The sequence below is a fragment of the Azolla caroliniana genome, unplaced genomic scaffold (genome assembly GCF_043228905.1).
Source record: "Azolla caroliniana isolate FFs.n. ecotype wild unplaced genomic scaffold, voAzoCaro1.0.p SCAF_11, whole genome shotgun sequence".
NCBI lineage: Eukaryota > Viridiplantae > Streptophyta > Polypodiopsida > Salviniales > Salviniaceae > Azolla > Azolla caroliniana.
The window spans coordinates 20765719-20786288 of record NW_028230446.1 but is presented as its reverse complement, the minus strand read 5'-3'; the positions used below and the strand labels follow the sequence as shown (position 1 = coordinate 20786288).

At 37.3% G+C, this 20570-nt stretch overlaps 1 protein-coding gene across 5 annotated transcripts; it reads right to left on the bottom strand.

The window, feature by feature from the left end:
- Positions 1 to 2130: 2130 nt before the first annotated feature.
- LOC147858455 (transcription regulator) lies at positions 2131 to 19288 on the bottom strand. 5 transcript variants are annotated; one of them, XM_087327172.1, is made up of 51 exons: positions 19083 to 19288; positions 16005 to 16305; positions 15611 to 15830; positions 15135 to 15471; positions 14914 to 15027; positions 14709 to 14837; positions 14249 to 14440; positions 13975 to 14169; positions 13747 to 13884; positions 13546 to 13671; positions 12800 to 13053; positions 12615 to 12718; positions 12437 to 12531; positions 12090 to 12347; positions 11789 to 12010; positions 11375 to 11456; positions 11217 to 11293; positions 10966 to 11111; positions 10774 to 10882; positions 10523 to 10669; positions 10358 to 10405; positions 10114 to 10242; positions 9768 to 10013; positions 9542 to 9688; positions 9379 to 9464; positions 9182 to 9287; positions 8998 to 9093; positions 8705 to 8857; positions 8445 to 8627; positions 8084 to 8355; positions 7865 to 8006; positions 7666 to 7794; positions 7526 to 7594; positions 7372 to 7449; positions 6778 to 6894; positions 6570 to 6696; positions 6381 to 6484; positions 6096 to 6224; positions 5923 to 6015; positions 5588 to 5740; positions 5355 to 5471; positions 5208 to 5255; positions 4979 to 5125; positions 4831 to 4892; positions 4601 to 4754; positions 4324 to 4515; positions 3591 to 3695; positions 3365 to 3499; positions 3055 to 3282; positions 2874 to 2975; positions 2131 to 2771 (listed from the first exon to the last, which is right to left on the bottom strand). In XM_087327172.1, the coding sequence occupies exons 1-51, from the start codon at positions 19179 to 19181 to the stop codon at positions 2613 to 2615; spliced, it is 7401 nt and encodes a 2466-aa protein (XP_087183298.1). In that variant the 5' UTR covers positions 19182 to 19288; the 3' UTR covers positions 2131 to 2612. The 5 variants fall into 5 exon arrangements, with proteins under 5 accessions (XP_087183298.1, XP_087183301.1, XP_087183302.1 ...); XM_087327175.1 differs by having other exon boundaries at positions 3055 to 3273; XM_087327176.1 differs by having other exon boundaries at positions 8105 to 8355.
- Between the last annotated feature and the right edge of the window lie 1282 nt (positions 19289 to 20570).

Below are 20570 nucleotides of genomic sequence, written 5' to 3'. Positions count from 1 at the left end.
ATTGTATGTATGGTATCTTCCTAGATTAACATCAAATCAAATGGTGTGAGAAACTTATCATGTTGTGGATACTAAAGTGTCCCAACAATGACGGCTTTATTGAGTAAGCATTTTAAGCTCGAAACCCAAGACTTGTCTCATTGCTTTCCTAAATTTCTGTGTTTTCTTTTCTAGTGCTAATAATACCTTAGTGATTGTATTTTGGTCATTCTATAATGGAAATCTAAATTTTAGGCTTTTGTTGTATCCTTTTGAGGATTCGAATGGTATGGTTTGTCACTATTCATAAATGTGGCAACGAGAAATAACTATACAAAATCAAATATTAAAGAGTTTCATTAAAAGGAGAACCCACATAAAGAGTATATTCTTAAAGAGGATATAGGGTGATTAGGGCAAAAACTTTACCCAGTACTAGTCTTTACTTTTATTTCAAGATGTGATATGATTGAATCAATAAAAATTTATTCCTTAGGTTATTAGTTAAAACATTTAACTTTGTCAGTAAGATTATAGATACACAATCACACTATAAAGTGAAGCATGCGGAGTAACATTGAGTGGCATAATTCCTTGGCAAAAGTGCATTGACACTGATTGCTTTCACATGACCCGTTCGTTGATATCGTTCACTTAATTGATAATATGTTGTCATACAAAGTACAACTGATGTGACATGTCACATAATCCTCATGAATTTTGTAGATTACTTTCCTTATGTGTATGTATATCTCTTGTTTCCCAAAAAAATTTGACAACACAAAACTCCTTGCTTAACCTGCTTTGTTAGTGAGGATCTTATTGCTAGGTAAAAATGTAAGTTTGTTTCAACTAAGATAAAGGTAACTCCTAAAGGGTGACTCAATGTCCCTTCCTCTCCTCGCTATCATCAACTCTCTTTTGGTTTGTGTTGATGATTTAAAAGATGTCATTCATGCATTCGTAAAGTAAAAAGTTATTGACGAGGCCATGTTGTGAATGTAGTTATCCTGTTTTTGTGAGTGCAACACAACTATAATATCAACACATCATCAAGAATGCACCTTCGTGCATTACACATGTGATGACATTGATGTATATTGCATGTAGATTGAAAGGTCTAATCAAGATTTGTTCCATGGCCAAAGATCCATATCTTTTCCCCCTCCTTTTTACTATCAACCACTATGAATCATACATGAACATCATTTTGAACCTTATTGGGTTTTGGGTTTTCTTCATTGCACACAATATCTCCCATTGATTATATAAAGGACAGCCCTATGTATTACACACATTAATAGGAAAACACATTCATAATTCACTATTAAGCCTAACGTAAATATTTCTTCATCATGTTATGTTGGATTTTGTGCATTAGTTTGTTTTGATACCATATTTACATGATGTTTTGCATTACCTTCAAACCTTGATTTCCTCAAAAGTTTCTCACAAACATTATATTGTCTCAATACACTTAAGAATTGATCACATTAGTTATTTAAGCACTCCAATTGTTAGAAAAATAACTAAACTATGGTTTCCACCTTATGCTTCAAATTCTAGCCATAGTACACCGAAATAAAATCTTGTGTAAAGAGGAAAGGTGGTAGCGATGATTCTGATATGCAATATGTGAACCTCACATTTTCCCATTATGTTGCATTGCTTTTGTTAGCCTTCTAATATTATGTATCAAGCCTCACGACACTTTGGAACTTCCCTTATATTTGCAAATGCCACTAGAAGTCTCTCTTTAATATTTTGTAGTTTACCTTTTGGTCAAAAAAGACTTCTTGCTCTTTACCACATATACCAGTCTCAAGTAATTCAATATGATGTAGCAAAGGAACAAGAGTCATTGACGGTGCCATAATCAAACATTCCTTCAATTCTATTCATACAAAACTTTGACGTTAGGGATGGAAAACCAAATTTCGGAATACTAAGCATGAAGTTGCCAAGACATGCTGAAACCAAAACAATGAATGCACTAGATTGACCATTTAAGCTGAAATGGCAAAAGGCAAAAGGCAAAATGCTCCTGCATCATCACATCCCATATGATACTGATACATGATCACTTTATTGTACCAAACCACATAATGCACAATAGGAAATTAGAAGAGAAAGCCACAAACTCAATGCCAGTAAGGGAAAGCTAAGACGATATGAATTTCATAAAAGAAACTGAGTCTCAACATGGGAATGGAGAGTCATCAAGATATAGCACAAGGACATGGAAGTAACTGGACATTTCTCCTTGACTAAAATGTTAACACATATGGAACAATTATAGGAGGGCAAAAGACCCACTATTGGCATGTCTATACTGACACAAATAAGCAGGTAATGACTTGACACCATAACCTTGATGCTGTAAATCATATGATTTATCACTAAGTCATCATGTGCATCAACACATTTGAATCCGTTGTAAAAAAATGATTGCCTTTCTTATAAAGTTCCATATATGGTGTTGAAAGGAAAGGTTCTTAATGTGAGACATAATTAGAAACTAACATACAAAAATAGCAAATGAAAGATGTCCAGGAGCTCGTAAGTCATGTTATGAATGAATGGCAAAATTGCTCACATCGGGCATAATATTCATGTTCGATAGTAGATCTCTATCAAGCCTTCAAGCCTTCAGCTGTTATACTAGAGGCGAGGTCATCCTCAACTGACTTAATTGGTGGCCCCATACATGACCTTGCAACTGATTCAAAAAGCTTCTCTATCTCTGGAGCACAGCGAGTAAATGCATGACTCCAGAAATTGTATCGTGGATTCTAAAATGAATGAAAAAATATGTCAAACAGTTTATATAGAAAGGCATCAATGGCATAGATCAACATTAAACCACAAATATCCGAGGAGAATGTGACACCCACCTTGATGAGTTCAATGAAAGTGATAAGTAAACCCCATGGATGGGGTCTGTTCACGATCAGCCTTTCTAAAAGAACCCTTGTTATCTGTTCCTGTATAATCTCCTGAAATATATGACATTCACCAAACAATTACACAACCATTTATTGCTAAACCCAATTCCTCTATTTGTTGGAGCATTACCTGATTAGCTTCAGCAAAGAGATACAGTAGAACACAAGAGAAGTAGTGAGTGTGATTGTTTGGATAGCGAAGTTGATTTGCAACAGCATTTAAGAACAGGTAGCGCCCCTCCGTATCCAGATCTACCACGAGCCTTTGGAATATGTCCATTGGAGCACTATGAGTTATGGGAGCAGTTGGTACAGCTAGTTGTTGAGGTGTTGTCTTGCTTTGCAGTTGCTGTATTGCCTTCACAGAAACTTAACCATTGAGATAACCAATGCATATATTGCACATTGCTACAACGACATTATAAGTAACAAAGATTAACCTGCATGCCAACATAAAGAACCAATGCATAGATGAGTGGCACATTATATCGGGTTCCAGCAGATATAACTTCTTGCTGAGGAAGCATCAGACGTTGCTTCAAGTCCGTCAAAAGTAAGGATATTGGTTGCCTAGTCTGTGATTAAGTAGGTATTTTGTTAGAATCTCACTTTAAAATTGATACTCATTCTATAACAAACTTTCTTGTGTCGTTATTTTCTACAAACCTTCAGATACTCATCAATTTCAGACTTCAGTTGTTTGTTTTTCAATGAAAATTCAATATCAGAGAGTATACGTGGAGGTTGACTGATCTCTGGAAGCAAATCAACCTGCACAAAAGAAAGGAGATTACAACTGGATACTGTACTTGAGTTTATGATGCATATGCATTTATTACACAGAGATGAGAAATATCTACAATAGATGTATTGGTTGGCACCAGCCATAAATTTTCTGTTTATATAAGATGAGACAAAAGACTCCTATATTCCCTGTGAAACTGAGGCAGAGAGCAAGGTCAAGTTTAGACCCACAATACCATTACAATTTATAAATTGCAGATTTTGCTTAAAGCTGACAGACTCTTAATATTATATTCTGTTTACCTCGACATGATTCATGTATACTCATCCCTTCATAGAAATAAGTTGATATTATCAAGAATGACAAGATGCATATGTAACATCACCTAGAGATGACCTATTTACCTTCATTTTCCTTCATTTCAGTCAACGCATGCAGAGAAGATTATGGGAATAGCTAATAGCAATTCAGATATACCATAAGACATATTTAACTGTTAAATCTTAAAGAGAAATAAGATTGCATTGGTAAGGGTAAAACAATGCTATAAATCTATAGGTTGCTAGATAAAAATTCATGGCTACAGTAATTAGAAGGAAACAGTGTAAGTTGCATGAAATGAAAACTATCAGTCCATATATAAATTGTGTGCACCTTCAAGTTTGGTGTGAATGGATCAGGAAGGCGCATATTTCTTGGAAATGCACTAAGAATGAGATTCCGCATTTGGATGCAGCTTGTTGGAATAACATCACAGAAGCTGAAGTGGTTGTCGCACAGAAATTCAGGAAAATCATGCAGTAGAACAAGCAATACCCGCAATGTACCCTTGTACAGCAATCGTACCTACAAAACAGACCAATAAAAGCCATGAGCCAACGGTGTTTATTATATTACAGAGTTTTCTCAGAGATATTTGAGCACATTGTACCGGATCACTAAGTTCTGCATTCCGCAAATAGGGCTCCATGAACTTGAAGAGTGCAACAAGGAGTCGTTGAACCAAAGGCCATCCTTTCTGAGAGTTGATTAGTAGTAACTTAGGCATGAACATTCGATGGCTGACTAGTTCAAGCCACGCAAAGCTGTACAAATAAATGGGATCATGCACATCATGTACAACTCATGACAAAATGCATAAACCTCATATTAATGATATACCTCCACCCAGGGACTTTCAAAGGTTGAAGTTGCATGAAAGCATTTGCAAATGCAGTTAACACCTGCATCAAGGCAAGTATAAAAATTCATGCATGCTCAATTCAAATACATAAAGCCAAAATAGCTACACCAAAAAAAAACACATTACCTGGAAGTTGCTAGCATCTAGCAATGGGTCAGGTGCACTGAATTCCATAAGCCACATCACAAATAACCGAAAGTAAGGCCTAGGTAGAAAGTTTGCCTTCTTCTCGTCAGCCACCTTCTGTATTACTTTCACAGTAACTGCCAGCACCTGTAATATATAAATAATCATACACAGCTCGATATGATCTACTGACATCATATGCCTGGACACCGTGAAATAGGTCAAATACCTTATTGAGAAGATTAACTTTGGCCATAGCAGGATCCACACCATAGTACTGAAAGAGGCAAGCGTACAACATAACAAACAGCCAACAAATCCATTGAAGTACTCCAAGAAAATGAGTTTCTTAAAAATAATAAAGTTAGATACTCACCTTCACTAATAAAACAACTAGTTTGGCATACATATCAATTGATGCAAACGAAACAGCCTGTTGTTGAAAACCAGGCACACCCCCATCCAAGTTTGAGCAATGAGACACAGCAAGCTCCTGAATCACACAGATTATTTTTAGCTATCATGTGCATGCATATATGTATATAGGGCTTGCCTTATTCTACCACAATTCAAACTGCAAAAGAAGAACATGGCAAACAGATAACCAACCAAAAGAATTCGGAAAAATCGATCTGTAATATCATCGCCCTTCAGCATTCCAGAATGCTGGAGTTTTGAAATATATACAGCACAAGTTTTATCACTGTTTCCTGCTCCTGAAGACTCCCAAATAGTTGTCCACTCATCAAATAAAATTGCCACCTACACATCAAAAAGCAAGAAATAAAAGAAATAATAAGGAGTTATGATTGTAAGATAAGTGTACCGTATAATGGGCACCAATTGTCTATGGAAACATTCAAGTTGTAGAATAAAAAACCCAAAAATTAGTCAAAGCTGTTCGGCAAACATATGGATCAACTCAAAAAAAATTCAATACATACCTGTTCTTGAAGTCCAGGTGGATCAACTGCTGCAGACTCTTTGCCAATCGCTTTACCTTCGTCCCGTAGGGAGCTTCCACGGCTAGAAGAGGGCTGCAATTCATTATTCATCAAGCTAAGTTTAGTAGAGGCATAAAAAAAAATATTTCACACAAAGCCAGACAAGAACACACTCTTCTCTCTTTTGAAGGACGTGCTTTGTCCTCCTTGGAACCACTTTGACTACCAGCCACCGAAGATGAGTTCTTTGCAAGATCAACAAGATGCTGCAATGATTCTGATGACCCAGGCCTTTGTGCAACCTGAAAAATCAAATCATGCAATTACAAATCCAATTGGAAAGAACTATATTAATATATGTACATCTCTAAAAGACATAACAATAACCACTTCAATTCACCATACAATATTTAAACTTATTTTATATTCTAGAACCCTTTATTTTCAGTAACAATTACCTTTGCCAAGGCATCAACAACGTTAGACAGCTCAATTGCACTAACGACATTATCTTGAATAACACAAGTCTGAATAAGGTATATAGCAAGATCCATAGCAGCATCTGGACATATAACAGAGCATCATGCACCAATTTGATGAGTAAGAATCAGAACTTGACTATAACATTTTTTAAGAATGCCACGTACTGTTTCGCCCTCCATCAATTAGCTTTGCTAGGTAGACATTGTACTCAGCTAAATGAATTAGTTCTGACCGGATAAGACCAACCATGATTTCTTTGTTATATTTGCGCTCCTCATCAGCATACATAACCTGCATTCAGTACCCCAGAGAATAACAAATGACATTGCCAATAATGTCCAAACATGCATCAAAAGCATGAAAAAAACATACCCAACTCGTAATCTCCTTCACAACCCGTTTGCAAATGTCACGGATGGATGCCAGAAGTGCCAAATATGTGGCCACATATAGAGTTGAATTTGCATTTTCATACAAGCGCTTAAATGCCTGAAATTGGACAAAAATATGAAGTTACAAGAACCGCAGAGATAATCTTTGAAGTGCATAAATGTTTTTATGTAGCAAAAAAAATTCAGATGAGGCAAACAAAAATAATGCTAACATAATCTCCAAACATTTTTCCTACATCTTCATTCACACCCGGCCTAGCTAAGAACAAAATTAAGGATTTTCCATTGAAAGTTGCATGGTTTCAGTATAAAGTTAAAGAACAAAATGCAAAACCTATCTATAAACAACAGGTTCATGACCCATTTTGGGTTTAGCTTTATAGCCATCGAGGAATTCACTCACTCATCAATGGCCTGTTTCGGTCTTAGCTTTTGTGGCCATTGAGGAATTTAATAACTCACCCTCCATCCCTACCCAACCTCCCTTTCTCGTTCTCTCTAGAAAAATCCAGTGGGGTGCAATAGTAATAGAATCAAAAAACTACACGCAAATATTGGCAGGTTATAACATTACCTTTTGGGAGAAAGCAACTGCTGCTTCTTCTTTGCTAATAGACTGGGAAATGATATCCGCAACCTCCATAATCAAAGACTGGGAGAAAAAACGCTTTGTCATGAAAGGGTTTTATCAATGGCACCACCAAAGATGTGAAAGAAAATCAGAATACCTGAACTTCTTGATCCTGAGAAGGCACGGAGAGGCCCATTGGAATACCTTTAGATAAAGCACTATCCAACTGAAGACAGATGCAGAAGAATTAGCCACTATCACCCCAATTACCATTTAAACATTTTGCAAGAAGCATACCCTTTGTATAACAGACTGAAACTTCTCCATTGCTTCGCCAGTTGTCCAGGATGGTTCTGCAGATGGCATGCTCACCTGATCCATTGGCAGCGGAGGAGAAGCTGATACTGACATGCCAGGAGTCACGTCCTGCATTCAAGCATAGTTAACATCCCAAATCAAGATAAAGATGATCCTATCATCATAGAGAGACTCCTACCTTAGGAATTGGTTGACGTTCTGTTGAAGTAACAGTTTCCATAAACATTGTGGGGCTTCCTAGATTTCCAAGCCCTGTAGTTGCAGCTAAAGCCTGATGAACTCCTGTGTCCGGAACCAAAACTGGAACTGCTGAGGAATGGCTGCAGAATACAGAATGGTTTCATTACAAAAGAAATGAACATTCACCATGTCTGAATTAAGTGGGACAAAATGCAACCTGGGAGGGGAGGCCAATAACCTGAGAGGAGAGGTCAAACGGTGATCAATTTCATCAGCACTGGAATCAAGATTCTGATTCATAACTCCCATTGAAATGGCTGACTGAGGTCCTGTCATTCCACCATATGCTCCAAGGCCTTGCACAGATGGTGTATAGCCTGCCCTAGCAAGACCGGCTGAAGCCGGAATATTTGAAGAAACACTAGAACCAGAAGGAGCAACTATTGTAGTCTGACTTGGTTGATTCTGCCACGGTAATCGAGCAAAATCCTACACGTGCAGAATTTATTGTCATCACTGTAAACTTTAATGTACCAATAATAAAGTTTTGTCACAGAGAAATAGTAAAAAAAATTAACCTCGTATACACGCTGCTGTGCAGAAGACAGTCGTACTGGTTTGGGCCGAAGAATCTCAGGGAGGCGAGCAAGGTGCCCTTGTGAGTATACAGACACATCATAAAAGCTAACTCCAACAGATTCTCTTTGCTTCCTCCGGTGCGCAAGTGGAGGTCCAATGACCTCCTCTAAGTCGTGAAGAGCCTTGACAAGAAAATGTGTGAGATATATAATACAAACAACCACAGTATATAGAATCTGACACAAATCTTTATTCATACCTTGTCTGTAGCTGATTTCTCTATAACCGCACATCCCAAATCAAGATTGTCATTAGTCACAAGCAGAACAGCTTGTTCAAGCACTTCCCCAGTTATATTCAAGGCTTGTAACAGACTTCGAAGATGATTTGCCATTGCCACGCGTAAAGGTTCCTGCAACACACTCAAACAGATTGTGCAGTGGCATGAACAAGACATTTTATTACAAGGCATGTCACCATGCAATGCAGATTCCAATAGATTAAGTGATTGCATGAAGGAAAAACTTATGAATAGGAAAGGAATATCAATACCTTGCAAGTTACATGAGCCAAGCTTCCCGCTAAACTTGACACCATCAAATTTCCAGCATGATGAATATGGCTATCATCACCTTCCATTGCATAATCCTACATAGCATGAAGTAGAAAAGTTGTAGGAAAATTTACACATATATAGATAAGGTGCTAAAACTATGAAAATGAACAGTGAAGCTACCTTTGTTACAAGTTCTCTTGTAGTCATACATGCAATTGTAACACTACGGTCAACAACTGGCGAAATTATCTCTCTGATTGCCCGCTCCATTGCCAAAGGAACTATCCTGAATACCAATAAAGGACGCAGATTTTATTTACTAAAGGTTACATGATAAGGATTAAAAATAGTGACACCCATAATAGCACAGCACAGACCTTGTCAGTTGCAACTGCTGACCTAGAGCAGCAAGCTTAGGATTCATGACCACATATGAAGACAAGTTTGGCAAAGGCGTTGGGAGCTAAAATGCACGAAAAAGCCCATGGTTAGTCTTTCCTCCACAAAATGCTCAACACATTTACATCACTTTCAATGAACCTGATTTCCTGAGTAAGGTGCTGCTGAGCCTGCTGTTTGAGGCAGACCTTGTCCAGCTGGCAGACGTTCGGCCAAAGCTAATACAGCTAATTTCTCGTCTTCAGGAACATTAAGACCCGCTGAAATATGAGATGATCCAAGCTGGACCTAAATGTGCAGGAATATGAGAAAAAAATTTACTTGTGTATTTATTCTCCAGTCAATGTTAAAAAAATATGAAAAAAACCTGAGACATCGATGAAGATGGTATGACTGCGTGAGAAGCTGAAACAGAAGCCTCAGATGGAAGATCTACATGACCCAAGGAACTCGGAGCAGACACTGTGCTATTTTCTGTTGTGAATAGAGGCTGATGCAAGGTAACATCTTTGTTTGAAAAGTCAGGATTTCCTTCAATTTCCCGAACACGGCCTTTAAGCAGCTGTGAAACCTTCACATCTTTCATATCAACACCAAGATTCTTGAATAGAACCTGAAAACAGATGGTAGTTACAGCAGTTTATTACCTGCACATCCACTGTGCGTAATCTTCATCTGCACAGAATTGTAAAGATTGTGATTTCAAATGTTACCTCAATATCAAATTTTATGTTCATCTTCAAATTTGGAAGATTATATATCTCTGCAAGCAAACCCAATATCCCCATGGTCCACGGATTGGGTGGCTGATAAGCAAGACTAGATTGGCAAGGTTCAAGAATCTGGAAAATGATATACAATATTAAAACTAACTATAAAACAAGGAATTAAAGCAAGCATAAGACCCTTTTCATAAGATTACAATCAATGACATCACTGTAGTCCATTGAACCATACCTTTGACGTAAAAGGAATTACTGCAATCATAAGACCCTTTTCATAAGCCTGCAAAAACAGAAATATTAACACTTTCTCAATCGTGGATATCAAAATGATTGAGTGCTACTAATTATTATAGTTAATAGTTGGCCTCTGAAAAAGAAATAAATAGCCTTCACTTGCCTCAATAATCAAAAGTTTGGGATCAATTTCTATGGCCCTCAGAGCCTGATTTCTACCTATAGTAAGCTTTCCAAGCCAACTACCCAGATTTTTCAATAGAGATCGTTCCTCAGAACTTGATTTAATAAGGTCTGACCTTAAAAGAACCTGCCAAGAAAAAATGGTTCAAAAGGTTACATGCTTCACAAATCACAATTAAAATAAAAAGAAATCAAGGAGAAACTAAGTTGATTAAGTTGGTTACAGCAAACCTTGCAATTTTCATAAGTGGTTTTCACCACCTCCTTGTGCAACAATTTTGAATTAACTTTATCCAAAAACTTCAAATAGGTATCATGAAAGTTTGGCTCAATGCTTGCTCTGAACAGGGACAGTCGAGTACGAACATCACGCACGACTCAAGTTTAAATTTAAATCAATGATATGTTGAGCTTGGATATCACCTTTTCATCACCATATATTGCGCAAACCAAGGATAGTACTGTTCTTTGAGAACATCCATGAATTCTTTCGCTTTTGTCTCCAGGTTAACAGAAGAAATATTGTTGATAATAAATGCAATCTTGTCCTGTACTTCTGAGCTTGGAGCCTATGACAGAAAGAAGGAATGCATCCTTTATGCATTATGCCAATGTGCTAGCAATGTAAACCCAGGTTTAATGTTGCATTAAAATCTTGACGATAATGCACATACCTCAATCTGGATGTCCCTTCGCTCAGCAGCAGCAATTAACGTTTCAATGTTTAGTGCATGACCAAAACCTTGTCGTACTACCAAAACATTAGGTAAGAAAATCAACAACTCAATTTTAAGCCTCTATTTGGTCCAGTGCGTTAAAAACTCAAAGTTACCTCCCCCAGGCCTTGTGGAAGATCGAGAGAATCCTGGACTTTGGGCAATTTGGAAAGTTCCAGGTTGAGAGGATTGTACCACCTGACAAGATATCCCCTAAAACTTATAAAACAGAGCTATACCATACGTGCAAAATAGTTAACCTCTATTGTACTTCCAAAATGTTGACAATGCTGTTTATTATCAGTTTAAAGAAAAAGATACAAGAAGAGCAACATATGAAAGATTCAGTTAATTATAGAAGTAAGATTCGACAGCAAATCTTCAAACTTCACTTTGCTAGCACACTGATAATGGGCACAAGAAAAAGTGATGATTTTGGTATGACAGCACCAAGGTGAATTTAGACAGTAATAGACAATCATGACTGTTCCATTAAATAGAAAGTGCAAGTGAGACGAAAGTAACACTACCTTCTGTGCATTCACTGCATCAAAAAGTTGATTGGTAGACGCAGAATGCTGCAATTGTGCATTTGATGTGGAAACAAATGGCTTAGAATATGAAAGTGCTGTCATTGAGCTACTCTTGAACTTTTCGTCATATAAACCCAGAAGTTGACCCTGAGGATGTTGCAATTGCAGTGTCAGTTGCTGCTGAGGGTCAGAATTGCCAATAGTAAAAGCTTCTGAAACCTAATGAACAAAATCCCAAATATTGCACTAAGACCATTGTAAATGCAAGTCATGTTGTGCAGACTTGTTTCTCTGTTACCTCTGTACTCTCTGCAGTAGAGACAATTGGTATGGTTGCTGGTACTTGTACAGTGGAATTCTGGGCCTCAGGTTGAGAAACAGAGTGACTTGTGGTTGACTCTGAAGATACTCGAGTCAGAGCACGTTGAATAAATTCCACAAGGCTACCGTGTGCTTCCCGCATGTGAGAAATTTGTAATATATGATTGCAATACTGGGGCCATTCTACCAGTCGATCCCTAAATTTCTCCAATGCTGCCAGTCCGAATGAAAACATCTGCAATCATAAAAATATAAACATTAGAAAAGGTGTTGTTTCTGCTTATATACCTTGATGTCCTTGTAGAGAAGAATGATTATTTCTACCCTCGAATCCACAGGTTTCCGCAGAGCATCCAATACATAACGCAATGCAATTCCCAAAGTCAAAGAGGAAACCAGCTGGTGCTTGATAAGTGAACCTGCAAAACAATCATCCAAGTGTGATGATGCAGGGTGATTAATTACACAGTTTCAGATCCCATATGAAAGGATAAAAATATACCAAACAGAATCGCAGTGATTCGTAACTCCCTATCTGGATACTTTGGGAAAAAGCGGTACTCATCAAACAAACACCGAATCATACATGCAAAAACTTCTTGATCCCTATAAAAGCCAAACCACTGGATCACATGGTAGTTGTGTAAAAAAACTCAGCAGCATCAAAAGTGGTAACCTCATACTGACCTCTTTACAGGTGACTCTTTAAATTGAATCAGCATTTTCACAACATTCTCAATGGATAAATCTCCACTATAGATTCGACTAAAATATGAATTAGCTTCTTCCTCTATATCACTGGAAAAACTTTCTGATGTTGTCTGATCAGGAGTTCCCACACTCAAGAGGCGAGGATTTCCACGAACTGCATCGGTATACATGTGTTTCATTTCCTCCATAAGATCATGAGATACTGCATGACTGGGTGCCGTTTGAAGAACCTGGAAAAGGACTGTCTATGTTTGCAAACTTTGGAAAAAGATAGAATTTTTACACATGCGTATCAATGACCATCGATATCAACTATGTCTGTCTGTAGGTATGCATACATATATGGGCATATATATTAACATCTATTCATGTATGTATGCATGCATGTATTTATTTATCTGGATTCTGTATATGAGCATGTGTATGAGCATGTATATGCATACACTAATCTATCCATTTATTTATTTAATCATTCATTCCTTGGCCCCCTCCTCTCTGCCTCTCTTCATTCGTTCATCTGTCCATCCATCCGTTAGTTCATTTTTTTCTCTATTTGCATATATGCAGGAAGCATGTGTGCACTTTATGTATCTATGCAGTCACTGTGCAGTTTATCTTAAATATTAGTCCATCCATGCGTTAAATCATTTGTTTGTCTATTTGCATATACAGGGGAAGCACGTGTGCATCTTATGTAACTATGCAGTCATCTTGCAGTTTACCTTAAATATAGTGGCAGTAATCTCCAAAGGGAGTGTGGCAGAGTGGTTTGATCGTTGTGAGGAGCCTCTAAGTGCTCCAGCATGCACATCTCCTAAGGCTCTCTCTTTTAAATACCTTAAACAGGCCTACAAAAGCCAGAACTTGATTACAATATATTCTCTCAAAAGAAATGTACCTCAGCACAAACAGAGACAACATACTTGGAAAAACATATTACGATGATTTGTCAGATTATCAAACAACCACTTTTCAAGATTTAGCGCATATTTCCTTGATGCTGAGACCGCAACGTCAATACTAAATGCAAATGGGGTTGATTCTAAAATCTGAGGAAGAACCTGTTGGAAGCAAAAAAGAAGACTTGAACTTCAAAACTCCTGCAGAGCAAATGTGAGCCAACTGAAAAGTCTGTTAGGTTAAAGACCTACCTGCATCTCCTGACAAATATCCAGGATCTTTGCAACACAGGTAGAATCTTTTGAATGCACTTCTAACAACCCCCTTATGACCATTTCAGAGTTTAATAGCCACAATTGGCGAAACATAGCACCACTATTCAACACCCCAAGGTATACTGGAAATAAGGACGATAGAATCTCATGCTGAATCAAATTCCACGTAGTCTGTAAAACAGGTAATCTTAGTAACAGCAACGGGTTCTTTAAATGTTAAAGGAGAAAACCAAGAATATGCTACACTAACCTTGACTTGGATGATTCCAAGCAATAGGATGTTGGGACAATGTTTTAAGGGATACTCCAGGATGGACCGTATAGCACTCGCATGTCCAATTTCAGCAAGCCAGCATAATGTCTCCAACAATGGGACAGATAACCAAGCATGGCTTGCACCACGAGGTAAAACCTCAGTTCCAGGTAAATTTTCCACAGTGAACTATTGCAAGCAAATAAAAAATTAGACAGGATCTAGGATGCCTCTATGTTTTCTTTATTTCCTCAAATACCCATGGCTAGTTCCCAAAAGAGAGGAAAAGGAATGTATTGTCGATACAATTGCTCAAGTAGGACATATAATTTCCTGAGAGGGGTTGATCAATCAAGAGTTTTTGAGGAAATAATGAAAACCTCAGGAGTATTTCAGAGTTTTCCCTGAAACTTGAATTTTTAGGAGACAAAGAAGCAAACAAAAAAGGGGAACTTGCCTGACTCGAGAAAGATCTTTCGAACTGCAGTACATCTGCAGAGGACAAAACTGCATACCTTAAAAAGGATATCTGTCCTTCAGCATTCTTCCACAGAGCTGTACAAACCTTCTCTATGGGGAAGGGATCCTGATAAAGATGTTATCTCAAGTTAATATTCCAAATCTATCACACCAAAAAGTTACTTTCTTCACCAAATGAATACCTCACAAGCCCTGCCATAAATCCCTAACAGAGTGTTGAAAGCTTTTTGATCAGGCAAATAAAAACCTTCATAATCAAAATTATCTACTACCAATGCCCAGTTTGTTTCAGGGGCCTGTAAAAGTTTAAAATATAAAATCAGGTGATGTACATTCTCTATGCATGTGGCACTAATAAAAACATTCACATAGGATGATCACCAGCTAACTAATACCAACTTACCACAAGTTTTATCGATTCAACCAAAACCTCAATATTCCAGGTACTTGCCCATATACCATCCACAAAAGCACTTTCAGTTAATGCACTATAGAAGGTACCACAGGTCCCATGGGAATCCTCTAAACCAGTATGGCTTCGAGATACCATTGCAATTATTCGTGCAATATTTGCCTCTTGCAACGAAGGAAGTAAATTAAGTATCTCTTTGCATTGTGCCACCCCCACAGTACAACTGTATCCAAGCTCCTCCATAATGTCTTCCACTTCAACTGTGTTTTCTAATTGCTCCATTAAATCCAAGGGAATTGGTGAAGTATACTTCGATATTGTATCAAATCTTTAAAAAAAATCACGACAAACATCAATCAAGCCAGTATCAAACAACAACACATGCAACGTTTGACCTTATAATAGAGTTGGCCTATTGGTAAATAACTGAAGTAAAATTCAATGCGGCATTCTGACATGACAGCTACCTTAGACAATCCAAGTCATTTGCTTCATCTTGAAGAAGTGGCATCAACATCAAGGAAGTATGAGCATCAGAAGGCAATGATTTCACAAAAGCAGGTATGAGCTTTGACAGACCCTCACTTTCATGCAGAAACAAAAGAATCTGATCAATTACAACATTGTCATTAATAGAACATGGAGTCTGACACAATTCTGTTATCTTTGTCTGGCAAAATCTGTAGCCTGGATTCAAAGAGTACAAACTTTAGAAGACAATAACATCAAGGAAACACTCTGAAGTACCCTTCATTTTTTCTCTTTCCCCAAATGCCCCTGGTCAACATTTTAGGATATTTCGGAGTTTTTCGTTAAAGTAAGTATCCGAGAAAAGAAAGTTAAAGTGCATCAGCTCCTTACCGTGCTGCTGCCATCGCAAATCTTCAGCATTGGTCAATGCCAAGCCCAAGCTAATTTGCTCCAAAAGAGAGAGCTTCAAAGCTTCAGATAAGCTATCCAACAAAGCCTCACTGAATGGGAAATTTTTCACAGCTTCACAAAAAATTGTACTAAAATTTGGTTGTTGAACCAAATGCCGAATTACAATCGCCAATAGATCAAGTTTTAGTTGTAAGTTTTGGACATCTCCTTCCTTTAAATTCATTTGACCCAAGCAACTCTGGAGCATAAGAAGGCTACCACCACTTCCATATTCAGTGAGCTGTAAACAGAAAAATCAGAGATTGTAACAAGTTAAGTTATACATGAAATCCTTGCATATGCTTCATTTGAAGTAGTATTTACCCCTTGTGCTTAAAGAGGTCCATAGAACTGTAAAGAACTTATGGAATAGATAAGCCTTAAATTGCTATAATAAACCAATATCAAGATAAACTAAACCTCAGAATTTGTAATCCAGCATAGACAAATAGAAATATCAAACCAAGAGTTTGAACTTTTCATAATCCAATTAAATAGAACCCCTGAGAAGAGAACAAAAAGAGAACAAGAAAGGCAAAGGTATTGCCTTTATGATCAACCATCTATGTTTACAAAGACTTTTCTTTTGAGTAAGAAAAGACCTATGTGTATAACATGTTACGTGTATCATGACAGGTACAGAACTCATATTTCTGTTCAGTTATTTGTATGTTCATGTGTGTAACGACTATCTAGTATTTGTTATTGTCTAATCCATAAGAAACATTGCAACCGCTGAAAATTTCTTTGATCTGGATATTATTGCCTCTTTCTATAGCTTTATCCATAACTCAACATTGCAGTATGCAGAGATTCTATTGGAGCCAGCGTTTTCTGGCTCCTTTCTATGATCTTATACATAACGGAACCTTCTAGCATACTGAATTTTGTGTTGTACAAGGGATATGACAGAATGTTAAGATATTAATGTTTTTGGGTCATTGTCCAAGTTGATTTCTACAGAGAGTTTAATATCATCTTCCTTCTTTCCCTCTATGGTCTTACACATAAGTAAGCATCATGAATCACTAACATTTGCTTTGAGCTAGGGGCTTTCAAGTCTCTTGAATTTATCTCTATATAGTCTTATATAAAGCTAAATCATACTGATCCAGTTTGGCCTCTACAGAGAGAATATTGTCTTTTGTTCTTTTCATCTTTTTCTTTCTCTCTATGGTGTTATACATAACCAACCTTATAGCTAAAGAAAACTAAATCATACAAAACTAGAGGATTCCAAGCCTCTATCACATTATACAAAACTAAATAATACAAGTTACCAAACAAATTATCTGAGCCATGCATTTCAGTTTTCTCTCTCTCTATGTTTAGTCTTGTTCAGTTTGATAGACCACTTTGGCCTCCTAGTTCATATATAGTTCTTTCTTTCTTTCTTTCTTTCTTTTGCAGTATTGCATTTAATTAAACTTTATGATTTACTGAAACATGTTTGTTCTATGGTCTTATACAAAACTAAACCTTATAGCTAACCAAAATTAGCTCGGGGACAAGGCTTTCTAGTCTACATTTCTCTCTCTCTCTCTCTCTCTCTCTCTCTCTCTCTCTCTAGATGTAATCTCTTGTTTGGTCTTATAGGTCATTTTGGTCTCTTAAAAGATGTTAATATTTCTTTCTTTCTTTCTTTCTTTCTTTCTTTCTCTCTTCTTGAGATGGGATCACTTCCCATTGAGATCATGGCCACAGAAAGGGTTGCTGAATGCATGCTTAAAGTTCAAAAGAGTCCTTCACATTGACTTCCTAGAATTGCATGCAAAAAGATCCAAAAGACACAAAAGAAAATTTTTGTCTTCTGGTTGGATGCAAAAAAGGTTTGGAAGAGGTGATTCAATGTAAAATGTGCAGGCTCACCATTACATATGTTGCATCTAACAACAAAACTACAGTCTTTGCCAAATAGGGAAAATGCACATATCAATATATATTTGAGCCCATCCCATTGTCTACCATCCAAGCCATTGCTCCCATACAACTTAGTTCACACTGATTACAATATGAGATGGAACTTTGAGACATAGGTGATCAGAGTAGTTGACTATGCACATTTTTCCTAATAAGTTTGGGTGTCTGAGTATCACATTTTAATGCAATACTTTGACGTTAATCACATTCAGTTATGCCTTCCACACATCTTTGACCAAACCCAATCCTTGCACGAATTTCTCTCACAATCACAATCGGCAAGTCAGTAAAGTTTGTGAAAATTGAGAATCGCTACTCACTTTCACACGCATTACATGAAATTGTTATATTTTTGGTCCCTGTCACATTTGGCCCTCCAAAGTCAATAAAAAAATCTCTCTCATATAGAGCTAAATTAAGCCAAATTCACTTCAGAAATGACCTTATACATAAGAATAAATACTTTCCCTCTCCCAGCCTTGGCCCTCAACCCACCACCCCAACCAAAATCATCCACAATGTTCCCTCTTCATACTCGTCTCATGCATATTAGTTATGCACTTCATGCACGCAATCCATCTCAAGAATCATTGCACAACATGCATTAAGATCACTATGATGTATCTTTAAGAAATCTAGAGCTTTTAGCTCTGATCTCATACAGAGCTAAAGGATTCCAAATACTCCTCAATATATGATCTCATACATATTTGTTCCGGTATGGAAAACTTTAAGTCACCCCTGTTTGTACTCATGATTTGTCTCAAAAACCATTTAAACTCTCATGGGAAGTAAATCACTCTCCTTTCATGTCTCTCTATTAATTTCCTGGTCCTACGTATAGCTCAACCTTGCAGGTTGCCCACACTCTCTATCTCCCTCTCTGTTAATTTTCTGGTCATATGCATGGCGAAACCTTGCAGCTTACCTAAGCTCTCTCTCTGTGCTAACTTTAAATACATATACATAACTAATATAAACTCCCTCCCCCTCCTCGCTCTGTCTCTCTGCTAGTTTCCTGGTCATACACATACCTAAACCTTGCATCTTACTCAAAATATCTCTTTCCGAGTCCAGAGAGAAACAAGAAAACCTTACCAGGCTAAGCTCGTAGAGCACGGAGTTCTGGTTCGACACAGACAAGTTCTGAACGAGCAACGAAATCTGAGAAGCCAAAGAAAGAGCAAATGACGGCATCTCTACTTCCCTGCAGAGGAAATAGAAGGGATCGAAACGATCGACGACAACGAACGAAGGAACGAAGACGCAGATGGATATGAAGCCGTCCTTCGCTCAGCCCTTCCTCTTCTTCTTCTTCTTCTTCTTCTTCTTCTTCTTTTTCCTTCTGTTTTTTCTACCCTTTTGGTCGTCGTCTTTTCTTCGTTTGTCTCCAAGTTTTCATAATTTACCATTCTACCCCTTTAATGTAATTCCAATGATACCCCCCCCTCCCCAAAACGTTTCTTAAAGATTCACCAAAATACCCCTCTCCTCCACTTCTAAATTCACTCATATCATCACAAAATAATAGACCCCCGTGTCTTTAAAGCACGCTTTCATGATCATCATAGTCTTGCAAAGATATTCCTCATTTTTTCTTTAAACCTTTTATCTCACAGTTTTTAAATATTTACCAGAAATACCGCTACATTTCAAATTGAACAATGATAAAGTATCATTGGGGGTCGTATTGTGGACTTTGTAATTAATGCTCACTATCTTGCTTCCGAGATCATTTTATCATGTATGTCAATTGGTGCCTGTGTTGCCAATCCTAAAAGCCAATTATTTGGAGAGATAGAGGGAGAGGAAGATATACAACATAGTTAAGATGGTTGTGCCAATGATTTGGAGATAGTGAGGCCATTACTTTGATTTGCCAATGTGGCATGTAGTTTAGGGAAAGTGATATGCAATGCAACAAAATTTGTGTGAAACAATTTTATGTTGATAACCTAGTTGATTACCAAATTACCACTAAGGTAAGCCCATTGTGAAATATGGTATCTCTAACATTCTCTTGAGTTGAGATATATGAGATTTTAATAATGTTTTTCAAATTTTCTCTCAAATACCTACCCGAGTCAATAAGAAGCATTTATGTTACTAGTACATACAAATAAATGGTGACATCTTCTATCTGTATGGATTAAATGATTTTTACTACATGAAAGGGAAAGTAACACGAAGAAAAAAAACACCGCGTGGTCTAGAAAATAAGTGTTTGCCTTATTATCATAGTCGCAAGTCATAACAAAGGGTGCTTGCTTCCACCCCAACACGTTTGTGATGTAGTAAATAGCATGTGTCCTTAGGAGAATCTAATTTATTGTTTGGAATAGCCTAAATGTCAAGTTTGTGCCCCACTTTAGACTTTGGCTCCTTTCTCTCTCTCTCTCTTCAGAGTGGTTTCAAATGTTTTACTCTGAGCCTTACAACAATAACTTGTGTTAAACGTAGTTGATTCGTATTAAGGGTTGATTATTCTATTTTTGTAGTGTTTTGATTGGTAGCTTATGAACCATTGACAATTCTTCCTATCAATGCCACTAACAATAGGTTATATGATTTTGTTGCCTTGACTGA

What these genes read in the sequence shown, in the direction of transcription:
- LOC147858455 (XM_087327172.1), bottom strand. Translation starts at nt 19,181, where the DNA reads ATGCCGTCATTTGCTCTTTCTTTGGCTTCTCAGATTTCGTTGCTCGTT. An exon ending in AAAGATCTTTCTCGAGTCAG is followed by an intron (nt 14,441 to 14,708) that starts GCAAGTTCCCCT and finishes TGCTTGCAATAG; the next exon opens with TTCACTGTGGAAAATTTACC. An exon ending in TTGGAATCATCCAAGTCAAG is followed by an intron (nt 14,170 to 14,248) that starts GTTAGTGTAGCA and finishes CCTGTTTTACAG; the next exon opens with ACTACGTGGAATTTGATTCA.